General features: G+C 43.5%; 1 protein-coding gene across 1 annotated transcript in view; it reads left to right on the forward strand.

Moving 5' to 3' along the window:
- Positions 1 to 897: 897 nt before the first annotated feature.
- LOC121562227 (tetraspanin-5) overlaps positions 898 to 21,040 on the forward strand; it is a 56,730-nt gene continuing 36,587 nt past the window's right edge. The window contains exons 1-2 of the mRNA XM_045206309.1: positions 898 to 931; positions 1,384 to 2,409. Of these exons, the coding sequence (XP_045062244.1) occupies positions 1,735 to 2,409 (675 nt within the window). The 5' untranslated portion in view covers positions 898 to 931; positions 1,384 to 1,734. The remainder of the gene's footprint in view (positions 932 to 1,383; positions 2,410 to 21,040) is intronic.

The following is a 21,040-nucleotide window of genomic DNA, read 5'->3' on the forward strand; positions in this document are numbered from 1 at the left end:
TATTAACACCATGGAACTCAAAATATGACTCATTTAACTGCACAGCATCACATACTTACCCCATGTAGTCTTTAATCTGCGTTGGAGACAGGACTTGGTGATAAATAGTATCTAGGTGACGCTAGCTAGCTGCTAAAGTTAGCTATGGCTAACTGTATGGTTTTCCACACTCAAATAGCCTCCATTATGGAGGTGCTAGCGAATGCAGCCGTGGCAGAGATCTGTAAACTCGTAGACGACGACTATGCAGTGTTTCGTTCGGACATTTCTCAAAGCCAGAAAGAAAACAGGGCATTGCAGAGGAAATTACAGCTACTGGAGCTGAAGGTAGCACGGGATCGCGCAGAGAGGACAACGCGAGAGCGCGTCCTCGCCAGTCGTCCCAGTAGTGTCAAGCTCGTCGACAGATGCAGAGGAATGGCAAGAGGTACATTTTGCAGAAGGTCGATGCTGCGGTGCTTGTCACCCCGTTCCCTTCTGCACATGTGTTCAGAAGTGTTACCCAGAATTGGGTTTTGGTCCGTTTTTGGAAAGTATGCAATAATTCCCCCAGTCCCCTGATTACTTAGCTAACTTGCGCAAAGACACAATATCATATTCTAACCAGATTATTGATTTACTGCATTTCCTATTATTTACTCATTGAAAACAATGTGATGCATCGAACATAATACATAGATTAATAAATAGTAGGCCTATATCAAGAACTTATGAGAAGTGTTACATTACATCCACTATATAGTGTTGAGCATTGACAGTAGCTAACCTAACCACCTCTTTTCCCCCAATCACTCTTTCAGGTGAAGGACATCACACTGGAGGCCACAGGAGCTTTGTGAAGCCAGTGGGACACAATACATGGAGAGATGACCAACCAATCACTGTTGATGAGGGGAGTGGAACCTCAACCCAACACGTTATTGTGATAGAGGTTAGTGTAATAGTGTTGATTTGAAAATATGTTAGTTGTAAATCAAATGTGGCCAGTTTATCCCCTCATCTATTCACTTGCTTACATGTACATCCTCATTTATCTGCCATAAGCAAGCACGTGCACAGATAGGGCTCTACCTGGAGCTAGCTAACTAGCAGATTTACATCAATCATCAACATCAATGATCAGCTGATAGCCCAACCTCTTTTCCCGATGCCAATCATGTCTTTAGGAGTCACTGTAACTAGCTTGCTTACAATTTGTGATGATGAGTGTGTCGTTGCAGAAATAAATAGGCCTATGCTCATTATTGATTTATTTTCACTACCGAAGCATTTGGGGGGTCTGTGCACGGCCTTGGCCATAGGGGAGTTTGTGAGACTTCCCTATGACATTTTTATCTAATTAAACTCATGTACCGGTAATAACCACCTCTCTTCTTGTGTCAGTCTGCAGATGCAGATGCTGCAGGTCCTGGGATCAAGCAGGAGAGGTCTGAAGGAGAGGAGGACCCACAGCACAGCAGCGACATCCAGACTGGAGAGCCCCATGTAGTCACGGAGGACCCCACCACCACCCCAGCGCAGCCCAGGGATGTCAGTAGAACACCGAACGCCGTCCTCAAGTCTGAGACAGAGACTTTAACAGGGCTGGGGCGACTGGGCTGTCCTCCTGCTCACCGCTCAGAGTATTTAGTTTACGGTAACCCGAGCCTGAGGACGGTTCTGTCCCATCGGGACTCAGGTGACACGTTACAGACTGGCAATGATCCATCCTGTTCATACGCTACAGAGACAGAGATGATACCTGGTGACATGCCTGTGAGCTTAGATACACAGACTAATCCAATGAGAGGTGACTGGAACCAGTACAGTAGTAGTGTATACTCTGAAGGGTTCCTAGATAAGAAAGGGAAGGGTCTGGTCGTTGATGAGGTTACTGTGAAAGTGGAGGGTGACGCTCCTCTGACATGGAATGCAGACGAGACTCACTTAGGAGAAGGACAGTCGCAGGGCAACACTAGTGACTTCTTAGACTACAGGGAAAGCTTAGAGCCAAATCCAAATATCGCAACCCACTCCCCTTTACACACGCTCAGGGATCGCGACCCAGTGTCCACGTCGATGGCACCTTCCGATTCACACGGCCGCATCCTTTTCGATCAGGTATTGAACTCAAACGACAGGGCTAGAGTCCAGGCTCTGGAAGGGGGAGCAACATCAGGCGGTAGTAAAGAGAAACGGTTCTTCTGCATGTTTTGTAACAAAGGCTTCAACTGCCCCCAGAAGGTGGAGATCCACCAGAGGGTCCACGTAGGGGTGAAACCCTTCAGCTGTACTCAGTGTCACATGCGCTTCTCCCAGGCTTGGAACCTGAAGATCCACCAGAGGGTCCACACAGGGGAGAAACCCTACAGCTGTAGCCAGTGTCACATGCGCTTTGCCCAGACTTGCAACCTGAAGAGGCACCAGAGGGTCCACACAGGGGAGAAACCCTACAGCTGCCCCCAGTGTGAGAAGAGGTTCTCCCACCAGCACCAGCTGAAGATGCACCTGAAGGTCCACATGGGAGAGAGGGCCCAGTATTACCCCCAGACTAGCGGTCACGAGTCATGACCGCAGTTTACTTCCACGTGACTCTCACGGTAACTAGGCTACTTCAAAACTGCACTCTGTAAATGAATGGCGCTGATTGCCGTTAGAAGCCTACCAAACTTGCTAACGGCCGTCAATTTGCTAATAGCCTGATGCTCACCGCTCTAGTGTCCCTCTAATCACTTTGACATCAATGGAAATGCAGTCGAAAAATAACATGATTGAATTTGAATAATCAGCAGAGGTCACAATAGCAGCAAAAAAATTATAAAGTCTTGCATTCTGAAAACGCAGGTGTATTGACCATGACATTCAATTTCAAGTTCCACATTTTTATATTTAAATAGATTCGCTGCTGTTATCCGAAACGTCTCATCCATCCTCCAAACCACACTCTCTCTCTGAGAGGAGAGTAAAATGCATTGTGATTGCAACATTTCAAATTGCAATTGTGGGAAAATGACCGTTTTGAAAGCAAATAGGCCTACTGTTGTGACTGTTGGAGAGAGGAGGGTCTCAACTTTCTGTAGGTATTACATGTATTTCTCAACTCTCAATATGGACCACTGGAGCACCGTTTTTTAACCAAAGTATCTGGTAGGCTATGGCTTTGAGATATAGCTTATATGGAGTAGTGCGTAGGATGTGCACATCTGCCATTTGAAGTGATTGCATAGGCCTATATACATCATTGGGTATGCTGCAATGTTTTTAGGACATTAGATTAACTGTTAACTAACTACATTAACTGTTAGATTAATCAATTACACAGCTAACTAGCAGCATATTATTTTTAGCAATCTAGCTAATGCAAAATAGGGGGAATTCCAACCCCAGTTAAGCCCGTGTGAATGGAATGTAATTCCCTTAAGTATGAGAATAGCATCTAGATCTATTTGACCTAATAATCGCTGGAGGCAAATGTGAAACCAGTCATATGGCGGTACTGAATCATATCTACATATCAACGTTCCCAGAGTAAAGTTGATGAAATGTGCCATTATGCAGAATTTAAATTGTACAGCCTTTTAACTTTCAGAGATGGGCACTCTCTAATGTCTTAATATGATAGGCTACTCCAACCTTCTGTTTCCTATTTCTATCATGTTAAATATTAGCCACTATCAGTATTGACCCTCAGTAGGCCTAATAACTACACATATTCAACTGCCAATTTACTGTTAGTTCCCTTCAATTGGTATAGCCTACATAATCATTCCATTTAATTACATAGTTTCGTTTACCTTCGTTTGCTTCCTCTGTAAACACCATCACGGCCGTGTGTTTGTTGCTGAGGATCATTAGTAACAGTTGATCATGTTTTTAAAAATGACATGTAGGCTAATTAAATCATTATGGAGCGGAGTGCAGACCAAGCCGTAACAGTTTGAACCCGACGCATGGCGCAATACTTGGCCGTGTCATCATACAGTTCCCATGATGGGTGCAGGCAATAGACGAGGGTATAGCCTACTATTGTACACTATTCTCCCTATTATAATTCTATGTACACTAATCTTCCAACATTACCATGGGTTGAAGAACTGAATGTGGCAATGTTCCGAATGAATCAAAGCACTGTTTTCTTTCTTTCGTGCGGTAAGGCTCTCCGATCAATTTTTTTCCACGAGTGCCAAGGGTTCATGAAAACTTAGCCTACCTAAAAAATAGCTGTGTCATTATCCAACATGTTAATTGTAGGCCTATGTCCTCCTAGTTCGGGGGATGAAATTTGGAGACCCAAGCTATAGGCTTCTGTAACGCCGAACCTACCAATTTACCTGATTTATGCGCTATAGAATGTTTTAATTATATGCCCAGGCTTTTCTCCATTTACTTTTTTATTTTTACAGTTTGTATCATGTTAAATATTATCCATTATCGGGAACCACTGGCAGTAATACCCACATTCATTTATAACTGTCACTTCAGTGTTCGTTTCCTTCAATTTGTAGGCTACATTTCACACCATTCCATTTACCTTTCTTTCCTCTGTCACCTCCATGTAGTTGTTCCAGAGAGTGGCTATCAATAGTGGATCATATTAGGCTAACGTGGTGCAATAATGTGGGACATGTAGCCTATTTGAATCATTATGGAACTGAGACCACACTTAGCAGTTTAATCCTGGAGCACGGTTCATGATTACTGGACTGTTGTCATTAGGCTACAGTTCCATGATTAGTGAGGAATAACGTACTTATAGGAATATTGTTGAAACCCTATTGTACAATTTTCTCACCTTCCAATATCTCATCGATTGAACTTGAATATGGCAACTTTCAGGATGAATCAAACCACTCTTTTTTATTCATCAATATTTTCTGTGTAAAGGCTCTCCAAACCTGTTTTTTGTGATTCATAAATACTTTCCTTACCCTAAATAATCTACAAGATCTGAGTATTTTTTAAATCTACCAATTGGTGCTGAAACGGAGGCGAATATGCATATATTTAGATTGCTTTCTTTCATTGAACCCTGATATTCTGAACTCGTTCTCTCGATATATTCTAGTGAGTCTGTTGACAAAGTTCTAACTAAAAAGTACACCGTATTTAAAGAGATGGCTTAAGATAAATGTACTGAAAACCCTATTGAATGGAAACTCCACGAGAAAAGCTGTTGGTCAGCAAGTGGGAGGGTTTTCAGCGGTTGAATGAAATGTATTCAGAGCGTGCAAAGTAACCGCACCTGCAGAGCGCGTTACGCGACTGAATAAGGTAACTCTGAATACCAAATACTGACACCGACAGCATCATTGCGTTTTGGCACATCAGAAATACATTCATTTCCAATGGAATGCTGCGTTTGCCTTGCAGAGGCAGTTGCAGTGCGTTCTGGGTGGTGCACCCCAATGTATGCATCAAATTGAATGCTAGACTTCACAGAAATAGTAGGAAAAGGTGAATGTTGAACTTTTGACGCACACATATCCACTAAACATGTTGGATTACATATTGAAAAATGTTTGACTGCAGAATGTATTACGCAGCATTGATGTAATGAGCTATCGGTCTGATTGAGGCTTCAGAAGTGCATAGGAAAGCCGTACATTTCCTAAGTCTGAATCGGTCCCTTTGAGTTTCTGATGGTGAATTAGCCCAACTCCATATTTTATCAATAAGATGTCCCTACTGTTGGTGAGTGCATCTGTCATTTCAACTGAACATTGTGATTACATTAATGAAGAATGAAATCAAATAAATCATATTCATAATGAATGAATGATGCGTGTCGGGAGCTGGTCATTTTTCCAACACACCTATTATAGCGTTCGTATTTCATTAACACTGTCCAGTACAAGCATATTAAGGCTATACTATCATTCAGATTGATAAACTGAACAGAAATATAAACGCAACATGTAAAGTGTTGGTCCCATGTTTTATGAGCAGAAATAAAAGATCCCAGAAATGTTCCATATGCACAAAAAGCTTATTTCTCTCATTCTGTGCACAAATTTGTTTACATCCCTGTTAGTGAGCTTTTATCCTTTGCAAGATAATCCATCCACCTGACAGGTGTGGCGTATCAAGAAGCTGATTAAACAGCAATATCATTACACAGATGCACCTTGTGCTGGGGACAATAAAAGGCCACTCTAAAATGTGCAGTTTTGTCACACAACACAATGCCACAGATGTCTCAAGTTATGAGGGAGCGTGCAATTAGCATGGTGACTGCACAGGAATGTCCACCAGAGCTGTTGCCACAGAACATACCAATGTTCATTTCTCTACCATAAGCCACCTCTAAACTAATTTTAAAGAATTTGGCAATACGTCCAAATCCCAGGACCTCCACATCCGGCTTCTTCAGCTGTGGGATCTTCTAAGACCAGCCACCTGGACAGCTGATGAAACTGTGGGTTTGCACAACCGAAGACATTCTGCACAAACTGTCAGAAACCGTCTCAGGGAAGCTCATGTGCGTGCTCGTAGTCCTCACCAGGGTCTTGACTTGATCGATGACCATTGGCACGCTGGAGAAGTGTGCTCTTCATGGATGAATCGCGGTTTCAACTGTACTAGGCAGATGGCAGACGGTGTGTATGGCGTCATGAACAGAGCGCCCCATGGTGGCGGTGGGGTTGTGGTATGGACAGACATAAGCTACGGACAACGAACACAATTGCATTTTATCGATGGCAATTTGAATGCACAGAATAAGAGACTAATGAACAGTGTACACGGCCTAGGCAAGAAACAGAGCGCATGCCTTTTTTGCGACTTTCAAATCATCAGACAATAGTCGCATCATGCAGCCCATATCTTTTGATTTGTAAGACATTCTAAGGTTTGTACCACAACTAAAGTAGCCAAATACCTATAAATGAGTGTATAGGACCTGTTTCAAATAATCACTTTTTACATTCAACACAGAATAAATAGCCGCTCCATGTGCGTACTCGCTTGGCAATCATTAGATAAAAATATCCTTTATTTTATTCAGCTATGTTCACTTATTCTTCTTACTATAAAGTTAAATAATATATATGAAATATATATAATATATTTAATATATTAAAATAATGGCACGGGAATTATAAGCATATCTTGTCTGCTGTAAATGAACTAGCCTACAGCCTAGGCTGTCGTTGGCATGGCATAGCCAGATCAGTAACATACAGTAGGCCGACTCAGAATATGAAATTCTGTTCTTCTGAAATACACATTTTGCCATGGGGCGTAGAGAAAAGGTTGCAGTTTTAAAGGATGTTTTCTGCATTTCTACACATTTTGCCATGGGGGTGGAGAGAAGTTGAACCTTGGAAATTGAACCTTCGTGTATTCTACTGTACTAACTCTCAACATTAAGTTGAGACCCGCCTGAGTTCCCCACTCATTGTTTATTTTATTATTTAAAAAAAAAAAAATTGGGGGGGGGGGGATTTATCCGCGGGCTTACAAAAGGGGTTCTGCCAATTGCCCATCCCAGGCCTACTAAATATACCTACACATACAAACACAAATGGTAAACACTCCATGTTTAAAATGTATTTTATCTGTGTGCGCATGTGTATGTACCTGAGGGAGTGTACGTCTGTGCAATCTGTATCACTCTTCCAGGAGGAGGAGGTGCGGCTGGTGAAGGAGGGGTGTGAGGAGAGTCTGGGGAACCCTGAGGGGACCATGATCATGGAGAACAACCAGACTACACCTCCTGAACCCACAGAGGAACCAGCTGAGCAGCACAGGACCACACACAGTCTCACTGAGGTGTGCCCACTGTGAACTCAAAACCAAATCAAATGTCATTTGTCACATGCTTACTTACGGGTCCTTTTTCAACAATGTAGAGTTCAAGATAAAACATATAATAAAAAACTGAAATAGTGACACGAGGTATAATTACACAGTGAATAACAATGAGTAAAAATAACATAGCTATATACCCCCCCCACACACACACACACACAGCGGAGTCGCTCACCACCTTCCGGAGACATTTGAAACCCCACCTCTTTAAGGAATACCTGGGATAGGATAAAGTAATCCTTCTCCCCCCCCAAAAAAAAATTGTAAAGTGGTTATCCCACTGGCTATAGGGTGAATGCATCAATTTGTGAGTCGCTCTGGACTAGAGCGTCTGCTAAATGACGTAAATGTGCCCTTGAGCAAGGCACTTAACCCTAATTGCTCCTGTAAGTCGCTCTGGATAAGAGCGTCTGCTAAATGACTTAAATGTTAAATGTTATACAGGGAGTACCAGTACCGAGCCGATGTGCCTATGTACATTTAGGTAGGGTTAAAGTGACTAGGCAACAGGATAAATAATAAACAGTAGCAGGTAGCCATTTGAATAGCTATTTAGCAGTCTTGTGGCTTACATTTTAGTCATTTAGCAGACGCTCTTATCCAGAGCGACTACAGTTAGTGAATGCATACATGTTTATTTTTATTTTTTTTCATGTTTTTTTTTTCATGCTGGCCCCCCGTGGGAAACGAACCCACATCCCTGCCGGCCAAACCCTCCCCTACCTTGGATGACGCTGGACCAATTGTGCGCCGCCCATGGGTCTCAAGGTCGCGGCCAGCTGCGACAGAGCCTGGACTCGAACCAGGATCTCTAGTGGCACAGCTAGCACTGCGATGCAGTGCCTTAGACCACTGCGCCACTCGGGAGTAGAAGCTTTTCAGGGTCCTGTTTAGGGCTGAGCGATATATTGACTTAATTCCATTAATTCGAAGTTACGTTTTTGCGCGATATTCCAAATGCCTGTATCGCAAGAATCGAGATTTTGTTATTTTTCGTTTTTATGCGCGTTTATGTATGCTTGTTCTCATGTTGTATGTTTGGTCTCGTCGCCTCTTCCTCTATGGTTTACACACACACACCAAGCCCCTCCCTTGCCGCTCACGTTAACAAAGTTGAGAGATCACGTCTTCCTCTCCGACAAGCGGTTTCAACTCGCAATTTGCATTTGAGGGTTGGTACACCAGAATCGGTCATATGTACACCAAAACACATTGAGACATTATCTTACTGTAATAGAGGAGAAGTTAACTTTTCAAACGATACCCTTTTTATGTCTCAACTACTCTAACTGCTCGCAAAGCAGACACTACTAAAACGAGAGTATCAATGAACATTGAGTTCGTCGCCAGTCTCAACGTTAACAGTGAAGAGGCGACTCCTGGATGCTGACCTAGGCAGAGTTGCAAAAAAAAAGCCATATCTCAGACTGGCCAATAAAAAGAAAAGATTAAGATGGGCAAAAGAACACAGACACTGGACTTTTTCTTTGCAACTCTGCCTAGGTCAGCATCCCGGAGTCGCCTCTTCACTGTTGAGGTTGAGACTGGTGTTTTGCAGGTACAATTTAATGAAGCTGCCAGTTGAGGACCTGTGAGGCGTCTGTTTCTCAAACTAGACACTCTAATGTATTTGTCCTCTTGCAAAGTTGTGCAACGGGGCCTCCCACTCCTCTTTCTATTCTGATTAGAGCCAGTTTGCGCTGTTCTGTGAAGGGAGTAGTACACAGCGTTGTACGAGATCTTCAGTTTCTTGGCAATTTCTCACATGAAATAGCCTTCATTTGTCAGAACAAGAATAGACTGACGAGTTTCAGAAGAAAGTTATTTGTTTCTGGCCATTTTGATCCTGTAATCGAACCCACAATTGCTGATGCTCCAGATACTCAACTAGTCTCAAAAAGGCCAGTTTTATTGCTTATTTAATCAGCACAACAGTTTTCAGCTGTGCTAACATAATTGCAAAAGGGTTTTCTAATGATCAATTAGCCTTTTAAAATGATAAACTTGGATTAGAAACACAACGTGCCATTGGAACACATGACTGATGGTTGCTGATAATGGGCCTCTGTACGCCTATCAGTCCTTCTCAAATAGTTGGGCGCGCCCCCCTGGGGGGCTCGGAGCGATGCCAGGGGGGGCGCGTGTGACCCCGGGGAACATGCTTTTTTTTGCCGCAGGGAGTAGGTTTTTTTTGCACCGAACAAGAGCACACAGCACAGAGCAGGAGATATGAAGTGCAGATAACAAACCCTTAAGAGACACCATGGAAAAATATTTAACAGGGATGAAAAGAAAGGCTACGGTGGGAGACGGGGAAAGACCGGTATGTTTACTGTGTCTAAAAATGTTGGCAGCGGACAGCATGAAGCCAAATAAATTAAGGCGTCACTTAAAGACATTACACCCCAATCACACTGATAAGCCACTTGAGTTTTTTCAGCGAAAACGTGCCGAATATTGCCAACAATCGTCCCGCTTTGTGAATGCTACTTCAGTAAACCAGCGAGCACTGTTAGCATCATATAAGGTGGCGTACCAAATTGCTCAGTGCAAAAAAAAACACTCCATAGCAGAGGAGCTGATACTGCCTGCAGCATTAGACATGGTCTCTGTCATGCTGGATGACGCAAGTGCTGCAAAAATAAAAACTATCCCTCTGTCCAATGACACTGTCGCCAGACGTATAAATGACATTGCTAACGATCTTAAAGAACAGCTGGTAGATAAACTCAAAGACAAACGTTTTGCCTTACAGTTCGATGAAGCAACTGACAGCAACAAAGACTGTTTGTTTATCGCTTATGTACGTTTTGACATGACAAACTCCCTGTGTGAGGATCTACTTTTTTGTAAATATGTCAGAGAAATAGCCACAGCTGAAGAGCTATTCAAAATGCTGGACTGCTTCCTGACTGAGAATGGGCTAAAGTGGGAGAACTGCATTGGTGTTTGCAGTGATGGTGCACACACTATGGCAGGGATGAGAAAAGGACTTTGGGCACTCATCAAGAAGGCCTCACCTAATGCTGAGTGGACACACTGTGTTATACACAGAGAAGCACTGGCATCAAGGCACCTTTCCTCTGAATTAAGTGAGGTTATGACTGACATTGTAGGTGTAGTCAATTTTATAAAGACCAGACCACTAAAAACAAGAGTCTTCTCTGCTATCTGTGAGGAGATGGTAGCTGAACATCAAGCTGTGCCGTTTCACAGTGAAGCAAGGTGGCTATCACGAGGAAAAGTCTTGGCCCGAGTTTTTGAGCTCAGAGAGCAGATAAGAATGTTTTCGGAGCAGGAGCACAAGTATGTAAATTTTAGTGCTGAGAACTTCCTGGCAAAACTGGCCTACCTGAGTGACATATTTGGAAAGCTAAATTAACTACATCTACAGCTTCAAGGGAAAGATAAACACCTCCCTCAGGTCACAGACAAGATCAGCTCTTTCACTCGAAAGCTTGCAATGTGGGGCAGGCGACTTGATGAAGGAAATACTGATTCATTCGAGAACCTGCATGAATTTGTTGACACTACTGACTATGATGCCACCTCAGTGATTCCATATATTAAAGAGCATATTTCATCACTGATGGGATTCTTTAAAAAGTACTTCCCTGAAAACAGTTCCCAATATGACTGGGTGAGAGATCCTTTCAATGCACCAGCTCCAACTGGTTTCAGCTCTGTAGAGGAGGACCAGTTCATTGATATGACGTCTGACTCCACATTGAGACTGAGGTTCACATCACAGACACTGAGTGAATTCTGGCTGAGTGTAGAGAGGCAGTATCCACTCTTAGGGCAGTGTTAATAAAGTTATTCTTTTTTGTAAGTTGATCTATATTTCTTTCTTTTTTGTTTTTTTGTTTTCTTTAGTGTTAATAAGGATACAATGTTATGCAGAGGTGTACTTATAACAATTTTATAGACAAATGATACTATTTACAGTTGCGGCGGAGAGTTGGGGGGCGTGAAATGTTTATTTCTTCCTAGGGGGCGTAACAGAAAATAATTGAGAAGCACTGGCCTATGTAGAAATTGCATTAAAAATCAGCCGTTTCCAGCTACAATAGCCATTTACAACATTAACAATGTCTACACTGTATTTCTGATCAATTTCATGTTATTTTAATGGACAAAAAAATTGCTTTTCTTTCAAAAACAAGGAAATGTCTAAGTGACCCCAAACTTTTGAACGGTAGTGTATATCATGTATCGGTTTGGAAAAAATAGAGCTATGATTTTTAGGCCATATCGTCCATCCCTAGTACTGTTGGTTGCAGACTTGGTGCACTGGTACCGCTTGCCGTGCGATAACAGAGAGAACTGTCTATGGCTTGTGGGCTGGAGTCTTTGAAAAGTTTCTGGGCCTTTCTGTGACACCGCCTGGTATTGAGGTCCTGGATGGCAGCGAGCTCGGCCCCAGTGATGTATTGGGCCGTACTCATCACGCTCTGTAGCGCTTTGCGGTTGGCTCCCTTGCAGTTCCTGTACCAAGTGGTGATGCAGCCAGTCAAAATGCTCTCAATGGCGCAGCTGTAGACCTTTTTGAGGATCTGAGGGCCTCCTGAAAATATTGTAAACCTCCTGAGGGGGAAGAGGAGCTGTCGTGCCCTCTTCACAACTGTGTGGGTGTGTGTGGACCATGTTAATTCCTTAGTTTCTTAGATCAGCACTCCTAATCTGAGACTCTTCATGGATATGGGCCCAGGTCTTGATTAATTTTGTCTTAAGTGTGGGACCATGCCTTTGAATTATCAAACCATTAAAAAGAGTGTCTAGTAATCAAATCAACTAACACGTTTGCATTGTATCAAATCAACTAACATGTTTGCATAGTACACATAGCAATCCCTAATTTCACAAACAGATGGTGCTCCATAGCAGGGTGTTCATACCAGATGTCTTGATCCAACATCTTCTCACTCTGTATCTCTTACAGTCAGTAGACATGGAGGATGGGAAGCCTGATCTGCTGCTGGTCAAAGAGGAGACAGTAAAAGACGGACCAGAGAGCATTTATCTGCTGAGTGGACTAAAGATGGGGGAGCAAGGTAAGGGAGAAATGCATATAGCCCATATAGTCTTACGATGCTCGTTCCCCCTCATAGCACCAGTTACAATCCAAGTGCCAATACCGTTTGGCAAACTCCAGGCGGTGCTATGGTGAGATGACTTGAAAATAGAGCATATGCAGAAAACGACCTCATACCTACTGTAAAATATGGTGGTGGATCTTTGATGTTATGGGGCTAATTTGCTTCCATTGGTCCTGGGGCCCTTGTTAAGGTCCACGGCATCATGAACTAACATAAATGACAGAGTGAAAAGAAGGAAGCCTGTACAGAATAAAAAATATTCAAAAACATGTATCCTGTTTGCATTAAGGCACTAAAGTAATATTGCAAAATATGGCAAAGAAAGTAACTTTTTGTCCCGAATACAAAGCATTATGTTTGGGGCAAATACAACACAACACATCACTGAGTACCACTCTTCATATTTTCAAGCATGGTGGTGGCAGTATCATGTTATGGGTATGCTTGTCATCAGCAAGGACTAGGGAGTTTTTTAGGATAAAGAGAAACAGAATAGAGCTAAGCACAGGCAAAATCCTAGAGGAAAACTTGGTTAAGTCTGCTTTCCAACAGACACTGGGAGACAAATTCACCTTTCAGCAGGACAATTACCTAAAACACAAGGCCAACTATACACTGGAGTTGCTTACCAAGACGACATGAAATGTTCCTGAGTGGCCAAGTTACAGTTTTGACTTAAATCAGCTTGAAAATCTATGGCAAGACTTGACAATGGCTATCTAGCAATGATCAACAACCTACTTGACAGAGCTTGAAGAATTTAAAAAAGAATAATGGGCAAATATTGTACAATCGAGGTGTGCAAAGTTCTTAGAGACCACAGGGGGCCAGTATGAAAAATGTATGCACTCACTAATTGTAAGTCGCTCTGGATAAGAGCGTCTGCTAAATGACTAAAATGTAAAATGTAAAAATACTTACCCAGAAAGATTCACAGCTGTAATCACTGCCAAAGGTGATTCTACCATGTATTGAATCAGGGGGTTGAATACCTATCTAATCAAGATATATTATTGTTTATTTACCATTAATAAAAAAAAAGTTAGAATTTTTATTCCACTTTGACAGAGTATTTTGTGTAGATCGTTGACAAAAATAATTACATCAATTTTAATCCCACTTAGTAACACAATAAAATGTGTAAAAAGTCAAGGAGTGTGAATACTTTCTGAAGGCACTGTAGCTCAACATTTGAATTATTAATTGTATAGTCTTTTTTGCTCATCTTCATCAAGGGTGCTAATAATTTTGGAGGTGACTGTCATTATACAGAACATAATATAGGGCACTCAAACTCAACTCTGGACCTCGAAGCCAATTCCACTGTGCTTTTTCGTTGTTACCCTCTAATCGGGGACTAATTTAGACCTGGAACACCAAGTGTGTGCAATTAATTATCAGGTAGAACAGAAAACCAGCAGGCTCTGGACCTCGTAGGGTAGGAGTTAAAGAGCGACCTCCTTTAAAAAGCAATGAATCTCTTTGAAAATGGCCTATGTGGCATCGATACGAGTCAGAAACTGCCGCTTTCAAGGAGCGGGACTCTAACCCGGACGCTTATAAGAAATCCCGCTATGCCCTCCGACGAGCCATCATACAGGCAAAGAGTCAATACAGGACTAAGATTGAATCGTACTACACCGGCTCTGACGCTCGTCGGATGTGGCAGGGCTTGAAAACTATTACAGACTACAAAGGGAAGCACAGCCGCGAGCTGCCCAGTGACACAAGCCTACCAGACGAGCTAAACCACTTCTATGCTCGCTTCGAGGCAAGCAACACTGAAGCATGCATGAGAGCACCAGCTGTTCCGGATGACTATGTGATCACGCTCTCCTTAGCCGATGTGAGTAAGACTTTTAAGCAGGTCGACATTCAAAAGGCCGCAGGGCCAGACGGATTACCAGGACGTGTACTCCAAGCATGTGCTGACCAACTGGCAAGTGTCTTCACTGACATTTTCAACATGTCCCTGACTGAGTCTGTAATACCAACATGTTTCAAGCAGACCACCATAGTCCCCGTGCCCAAGGACACTAAGATAACCTGCCTAAATGACTACCGACCCGTAGCACTGACGTCTGTAGCCATGAACTGCTTTGAAAGGCTGGTCATGGCTCACATCAACACCATTATCCCAGAAACCCTAGACCCACTCCAATTTGCATACCGCCCCAACAGATCCACAGATGATGCAATCTCTATTGCACTCCACACTGCCCTTTCCCACCTGGACAAGAGGAACACCTACGTGAGAATGCTATTCATTGACTACAGCTCAGCGTTCAACACATTTTTACATTTTTAGTCATTTAGCAGACGCTCTTATCCAGAGCGACTTACAGTTAGTGAGTGCATACATTTTCATACTGGCCCCCCGTGGGAAACGAACCCATAACCCTGGTGTTGCAAGCGCCATGCTCTACCAACTGAGCTACAGGGGACTTAGTGCCCTCAAAGCTCATCACTAAGCTAAGGATCCTGGGACTAAACACCTCCCTCTGCAACTGGATCCTAGACTTCCTGACAGGCCGCCCCCAGGTGGTAAGGGTAGGTAACAACACATCTGCCACGCTGATCCTCAACACGGGGGCCCCTCAAGGGTGCGTGCTCAGTTCCCTCCTGTACTCCCTGTTCACCCATGACTGCATGGCCAGGCACGACTCCAACACCATCATTAAGTTTGCCGACGACACAACAGTGGTAGGCCTGATCACCGACAACGATGAGACAGCCTATAGGGAGGTCAGAGACCTGGCCATGTGGTGCCAGGATAACAACCTCTCCCTCAACGTGACCAAGACAAAGGAGATGATTGTGGACTGCAGGGAAAAAAAGAGGACTGAGCACGCCCCCATTCTCATCGACGGGGCTGTAGTGGAACAGGTTGAGAGCTTCAAGTTCGTTGGTGTCCACATCACCAACGAACTATCATGGTCCAAACACACCAACACAGTCGTGAAGAGGGCACGACAAAGCCTATTCCCCCTCAGGAGACTGAAAAGATTTGGCATGGGTCCTCAGATCCTCAAAAAGTTATACAGCTGCATCATCGAGAGCATCCTGACTCGTTGCATCACCGCCTGGTATGGCAACTGCTCGGCCTCCGACCGCAAGGCACTACAGAGGGTAGTGCATACGGTCCAGTACATCACTGGGGCCAAGCTTCCTGCCATCCAGGACCTCTATACCAGGCGGTGTCAGAGGAAGGCCCTCAAAATTGTCAAAGACTCCAGCCACCCTAGTCATAGACTGTTCTCTCTGCTACCGCACGGCAAGCGGTACCGGAGCGCCAAGTCTAGGTCCAAAAGGCTTCTCAACAGCTTCTACCCCCAAGCCATAAGACTCCTGAACAGCTAATCATGGCTACCCGGACTATTTGCACTGCCCCCCCACCCCCACCCCATCTTTTTTTACGCTGTTGCTACTCTGTTAATTATTTATGCATAGTCACTTTAACTCTACCCACATGTACATATTACCTCAACTACCTCAACTAGCCAGTGCCCCAGCACATTGACTCTGCACCGGTATCCCCCTGTATATAGCCTCCCTACTGTTATTTTATTTTACTTCTGCTCTTTTTTTCTCAACACTTTTTTGTTGTTGTTGTTTTATTTTACGTTTTTATTAAAAAATAAATGCATTGTTGGTTAAGGGCTGTAAGTAAGCATTTCACGGTAATGTCTACACCTGTTGTATTCGGCGCATGTGCCAAATACAATTTGATTTGATTTGATTTGAAACCGTTATTCTAGTGTCAAAATGCACTACAAAGTGTAAATAGGATGATTTTGGACATAAAGTCAGTCTCTTCTAAAACGGAGTTTGGAACATCCGTGCATCACAACGGTTGGGTTTTGATTTGACAATGGCCATTTGCCCACTAACATGGGGTGAACAGCTGCAGTGGCTGCGCTCTATCCAATAGCATAGCTAGACATTGAGACAGACCTGCCCAGCAGCTCCGACTTTGTTTACATAAGACAACACCTCGTTCATTTTTTTACTTGAGAAATACTGCACCAAACACCTTAGTTAGATGTAAAATTGTGCAACTAAAACACCCTCGGCAAAAAACGTAAAAATGAATTAAATATTTTTTTAGTTATCTTAGTTAGATTCATTCTGGGGATTTTGAGGAAGTGAAATAGCCTTCTGCATCTACAGTGTTTCATAGGGGACAATCATTAACCAAATGCGGAATCGGTCAGGACACACACCTCTAAAACCAAAATCTCGTTTTTCCTAATGAGCAACAGAAAAACACACGTGCCAATCAGCTTGTTCAGAGGCTCTTTGAATACCGCTGATATGGGATGTTAATATTAATAAACTCAGCAAAAAAAGAAATGTCCCTTTTTCAGGACCCTGTCTTTCAAAGATAATTCGTAAAAATCTAAATAACTTCACAGATCTTCATTGTAAAGGGTTTAAACACTGTTTCCCATGCTTGTTCAATTAAGCATAAACAATTAATGAACATGCACCTGTGGAACGGTCGTTAAGACACTAACAGCTTACAAATGGTAGGCAATTAAGGTCACAGTTATGAAAAATTAGGACACTAAAGAGACCTTTCTACTGACTCTGAAAAACACTAAAAGAAACATGCCCAGGGTCCCTGCTCATCTGCGTGAACGTGCCTTAGCATGCTGCAAGGAGGCATGAGGACTGCAGATGTGGCCTGGGCAATCAATCAGATCAAATCAAATGTTATTTGTCACATACATGTGTTTAGCAGATGTTATAGCGAGTGTAGCGAAATGCTTGTGCTTCTAGCTCCTAGCTCCGAAAGTGCAGTAATATCTAACAAGTAATATCTAACAATTTCACAACATATACCTAATACACACAAAACTAGTAAGGAATGGAATTTAAGAAAATATACATATATAGACAAGCAATGACAGAGCGGCATGGACAAAGATACAGTAGAATAGTATAGAATAGAATGCAGTATATACAGTGAGGGAAAAAAGTATTTGATCCCCTGCTTATTTTGTACATTTGCCCAATGACAAAGAAATGATAAGTCTATAATTTTAATGGTAGGTTTATTTGAACACAGAGACAGAATAGCAACAAAAAAATCCAGAAAAACGCATGTCAAAAATGTTATAAATTGATTTGCATTTTAATGAGGGAAATAAGTATTTTACCCCCTCTCAATCAGAAAGATTTCTGGCTCCCAGGTGTCTTTTATACAGGTAACGAGCTGAGATTAGGAGCACACTCTTAAAGGGAGTGCTCCTAATCTCAGTTTGTTACCTGTATAAAAGACACCTGTCCACAGAAGCAATCAATCAATCAGATTCCAAACTCTCCACCATGGCCAAGACCAAAGAGCTCTCCAAGGATGTCAGGGACAAGATTGTAGACCTACACAAGGCTGGAATGGGCTACAAGACCATCGCCAAGCAGGTTGGTGAGAAGGTGACAACAGTTTGTGCGATTATTCCCAAATGGAAGAAACACAAAATAACTGTCAATCTCCCTTGGCCTGGGGCTCCATGCAAGATCTCACCTCGTGGAGTTGCAATGATCATAAGAACGATAAGGAATCAGCCCAGAACTACACGGGAGGATCTTGTCAATGATCTCAAGGCAGCTGGGACCATAGTCACCAAGAAAACAATTGGTAACACACTACGCCGTGAAGGACTGAAATCCTGAAAGTGTTGTGGTCAGATGAGACCAAAACTGAGCTCTTTGGCATCAACTCAACTCGCCGTGTTTGGAGGAGGAGGAGGAATGCTGCATATGACCCCAAGAACACCATCCCCACCGTCAAACATGGAGGTGGAAACATTATGCTTTTGGGGTGTTTTTCTGCTAAGGGGACAGGACAACTTCACCGCATCAAAGGGATGATGGATGGGGCCATGTACAAAGATGTGTGCAAACCTGGTGGCCAACTACAAGAAACGTCTGACCTCTGTGATTGCCAACAAGGGTTTTGCCACCAAGTACTAAGTCATGTTTTGCAGAGGGGTCAAATACTTATTTCCCTCATAAAAATTCAAATCAATTTATAACATTTTTGACATGTGTTTTTCTGGATTTTTTGTTGTTGTTATTCTGTCTCTCACTGTTCAAATAAACCTACCATTAAAATTATAGACTGATGATTTCTTTGTCAGTGGGCAAACGTACAAAATCAGCAGGGGATCAAATACTTTTTTCCCTCACTGTACATATGAGATGAGTAGTGCAAGATATGTAAACATTATTAAAGTGACTGTAAACATTATTAAAGTGACTAGTGTTCCATTTCTTAAAGTGGCCAGTGATTTCAATAGGCAGCAGCAGCCTCTAATGTGCTAGTGATGGCTATTTAACAGTCTGATGGCCTTGAGATAGAAGCTGTTTTTCATTCTCTCGGTCCCAGCTTTGATGCACCTGTACTGACCTCACCTTCTGGATGATAGCAGGGTGAACAGGCAGTGGCTCGGGTGGTTGATGTCCTTGATGATCTTTTTGTCCTTCCTGTGACATCGGGTGCTGTATGTGTCTTGGAGGGCGGGTAGTTTGCCCCCGATAATGCGTTCGGCAGACCGCACCACCCTCTGGAGAGCCCTGCGGTTGTGGGCGGTGCAGTTGCCGTACCAGGTGGTGATACAGCCCGACAGAATGCTCTCAATTGTGCATCTGTAAAAGTTTGTGAGGGTTTTAGGTGCCAAACCGAATTTCTTCAGCCTCCTGAGGTTGAAGAGGCTCTGTTGTGCCTTCTTTCCCACACTGTCTGCGTGGGTGGACCATTTCAGTTTGTTGGTGATGTGTATGCCAAGGAACTTGAGGCTTTCCACCTTCTCCACTGCTGTCCCGTCGATGTGGATAGGGGGGTGCACCCTCTGCTGTTTCCTGAAGTCCACGATCATCTCCTTTGTTTTGTTGATGTTGAGTGAGAGGTTATTTTCCTGGCACCACACTCCCAGAGCCCTCACCTCCTCCCTGTAGGCGGTCTCGTCATTGTTGGTAATCAAGCCTACTACTGTTGTGTCATCTGCAAACTTGATGATTGAGTTGGAGGCGTGCTTGGCCACGCAGTCATAGGTGAACAGGGAGTACAGGAGGGGGCTGAGCATGCACCCTTGTGGGGCTCCAGCGTTGAGGATCAGCGAAGTGGATATGTTATTTCCTACCTTCACCACCTGGGGGCGGCCTGTCAGGAAGACAGGGCGGGGTTCAGACCCAGGGCCTCGAGCTTGATGATGAGCTTGGAGGGTACTATGGTGTTGAATGCTGAGCTATAGTCAATGAACAGTATTCTTACATAGGTATTCCTCTTGTCCAGATGGGATAGGGCAGTGTGCAGTGTGATGGCGATTGCATCGTCTGTGGATCTGTTGGGGCAGTAAGCAAATTGAGGTGGGTCTAGGGTGACAGGTAAGGTAGAGGTGATATGATCCTTGACTAGTCTCTCAAAGCACTTCATGATGACAGAGGTGAGTGCTACAGGGCGATAGTCATTTAGTTCAGTTACCTTTGCTTTCTTGGGTACAGGAACAATGGTGGCCATCTTGAAGCATGTGGGAACAGCAGACTAGGAAAGGGAGAGATTGAATATGTCCTTAAACACACCAGCCAGCTGGTCTGCGCATGCTCTGAGGACGCAGCTAGGGCCGTCTGGGCCGGCAGCCTTGAGGGGGTTAACATGCTTAAAATGTCTTAATCACGTCGGCCACAGAGAAGGAGAGGCCACAGTCCTTGGTAGTGGGCCTCGTTAGTGGCACTGTGTTATCCTCAAAGCGGGCAAAGAAGGTGTTTAGCTTGTCTGGAAGCGAGACGTCGGTGTCGGCGATGTGGCTGGTTTTCCTTTTGTAGTCCATGATTGTCTGTAGACCCTGCCACATAGGTCTCGTGTCTGAGCCGTTGAATTGCGACTCCACTTTGTCTCTATACTGATGTTATGATAGTTTAATTACCTTGCGGAGTGAGTAGCTACACTGTTTTGTATTCTGCCATATTCCCAGTCACCTTGCCATGGTTGAATGCGGTGGTTCGCACTTTCAGATTGGCGTGAATGCTGCCATCTATCCACGGTTTCTGGTTAGGGTAGGTTTTAATAGTCACAGTGGGCACAACATCACCTATACACTACCTGATAAACTCAGTCACCATTTGTCTAAATTATTTTCGGAAGCTACCCG

Source organism: Coregonus clupeaformis, chromosome 22, assembly GCF_020615455.1.
Source record: "Coregonus clupeaformis isolate EN_2021a chromosome 22, ASM2061545v1, whole genome shotgun sequence".
NCBI classification, from domain to species: domain Eukaryota; kingdom Metazoa; phylum Chordata; class Actinopteri; order Salmoniformes; family Salmonidae; genus Coregonus; species Coregonus clupeaformis.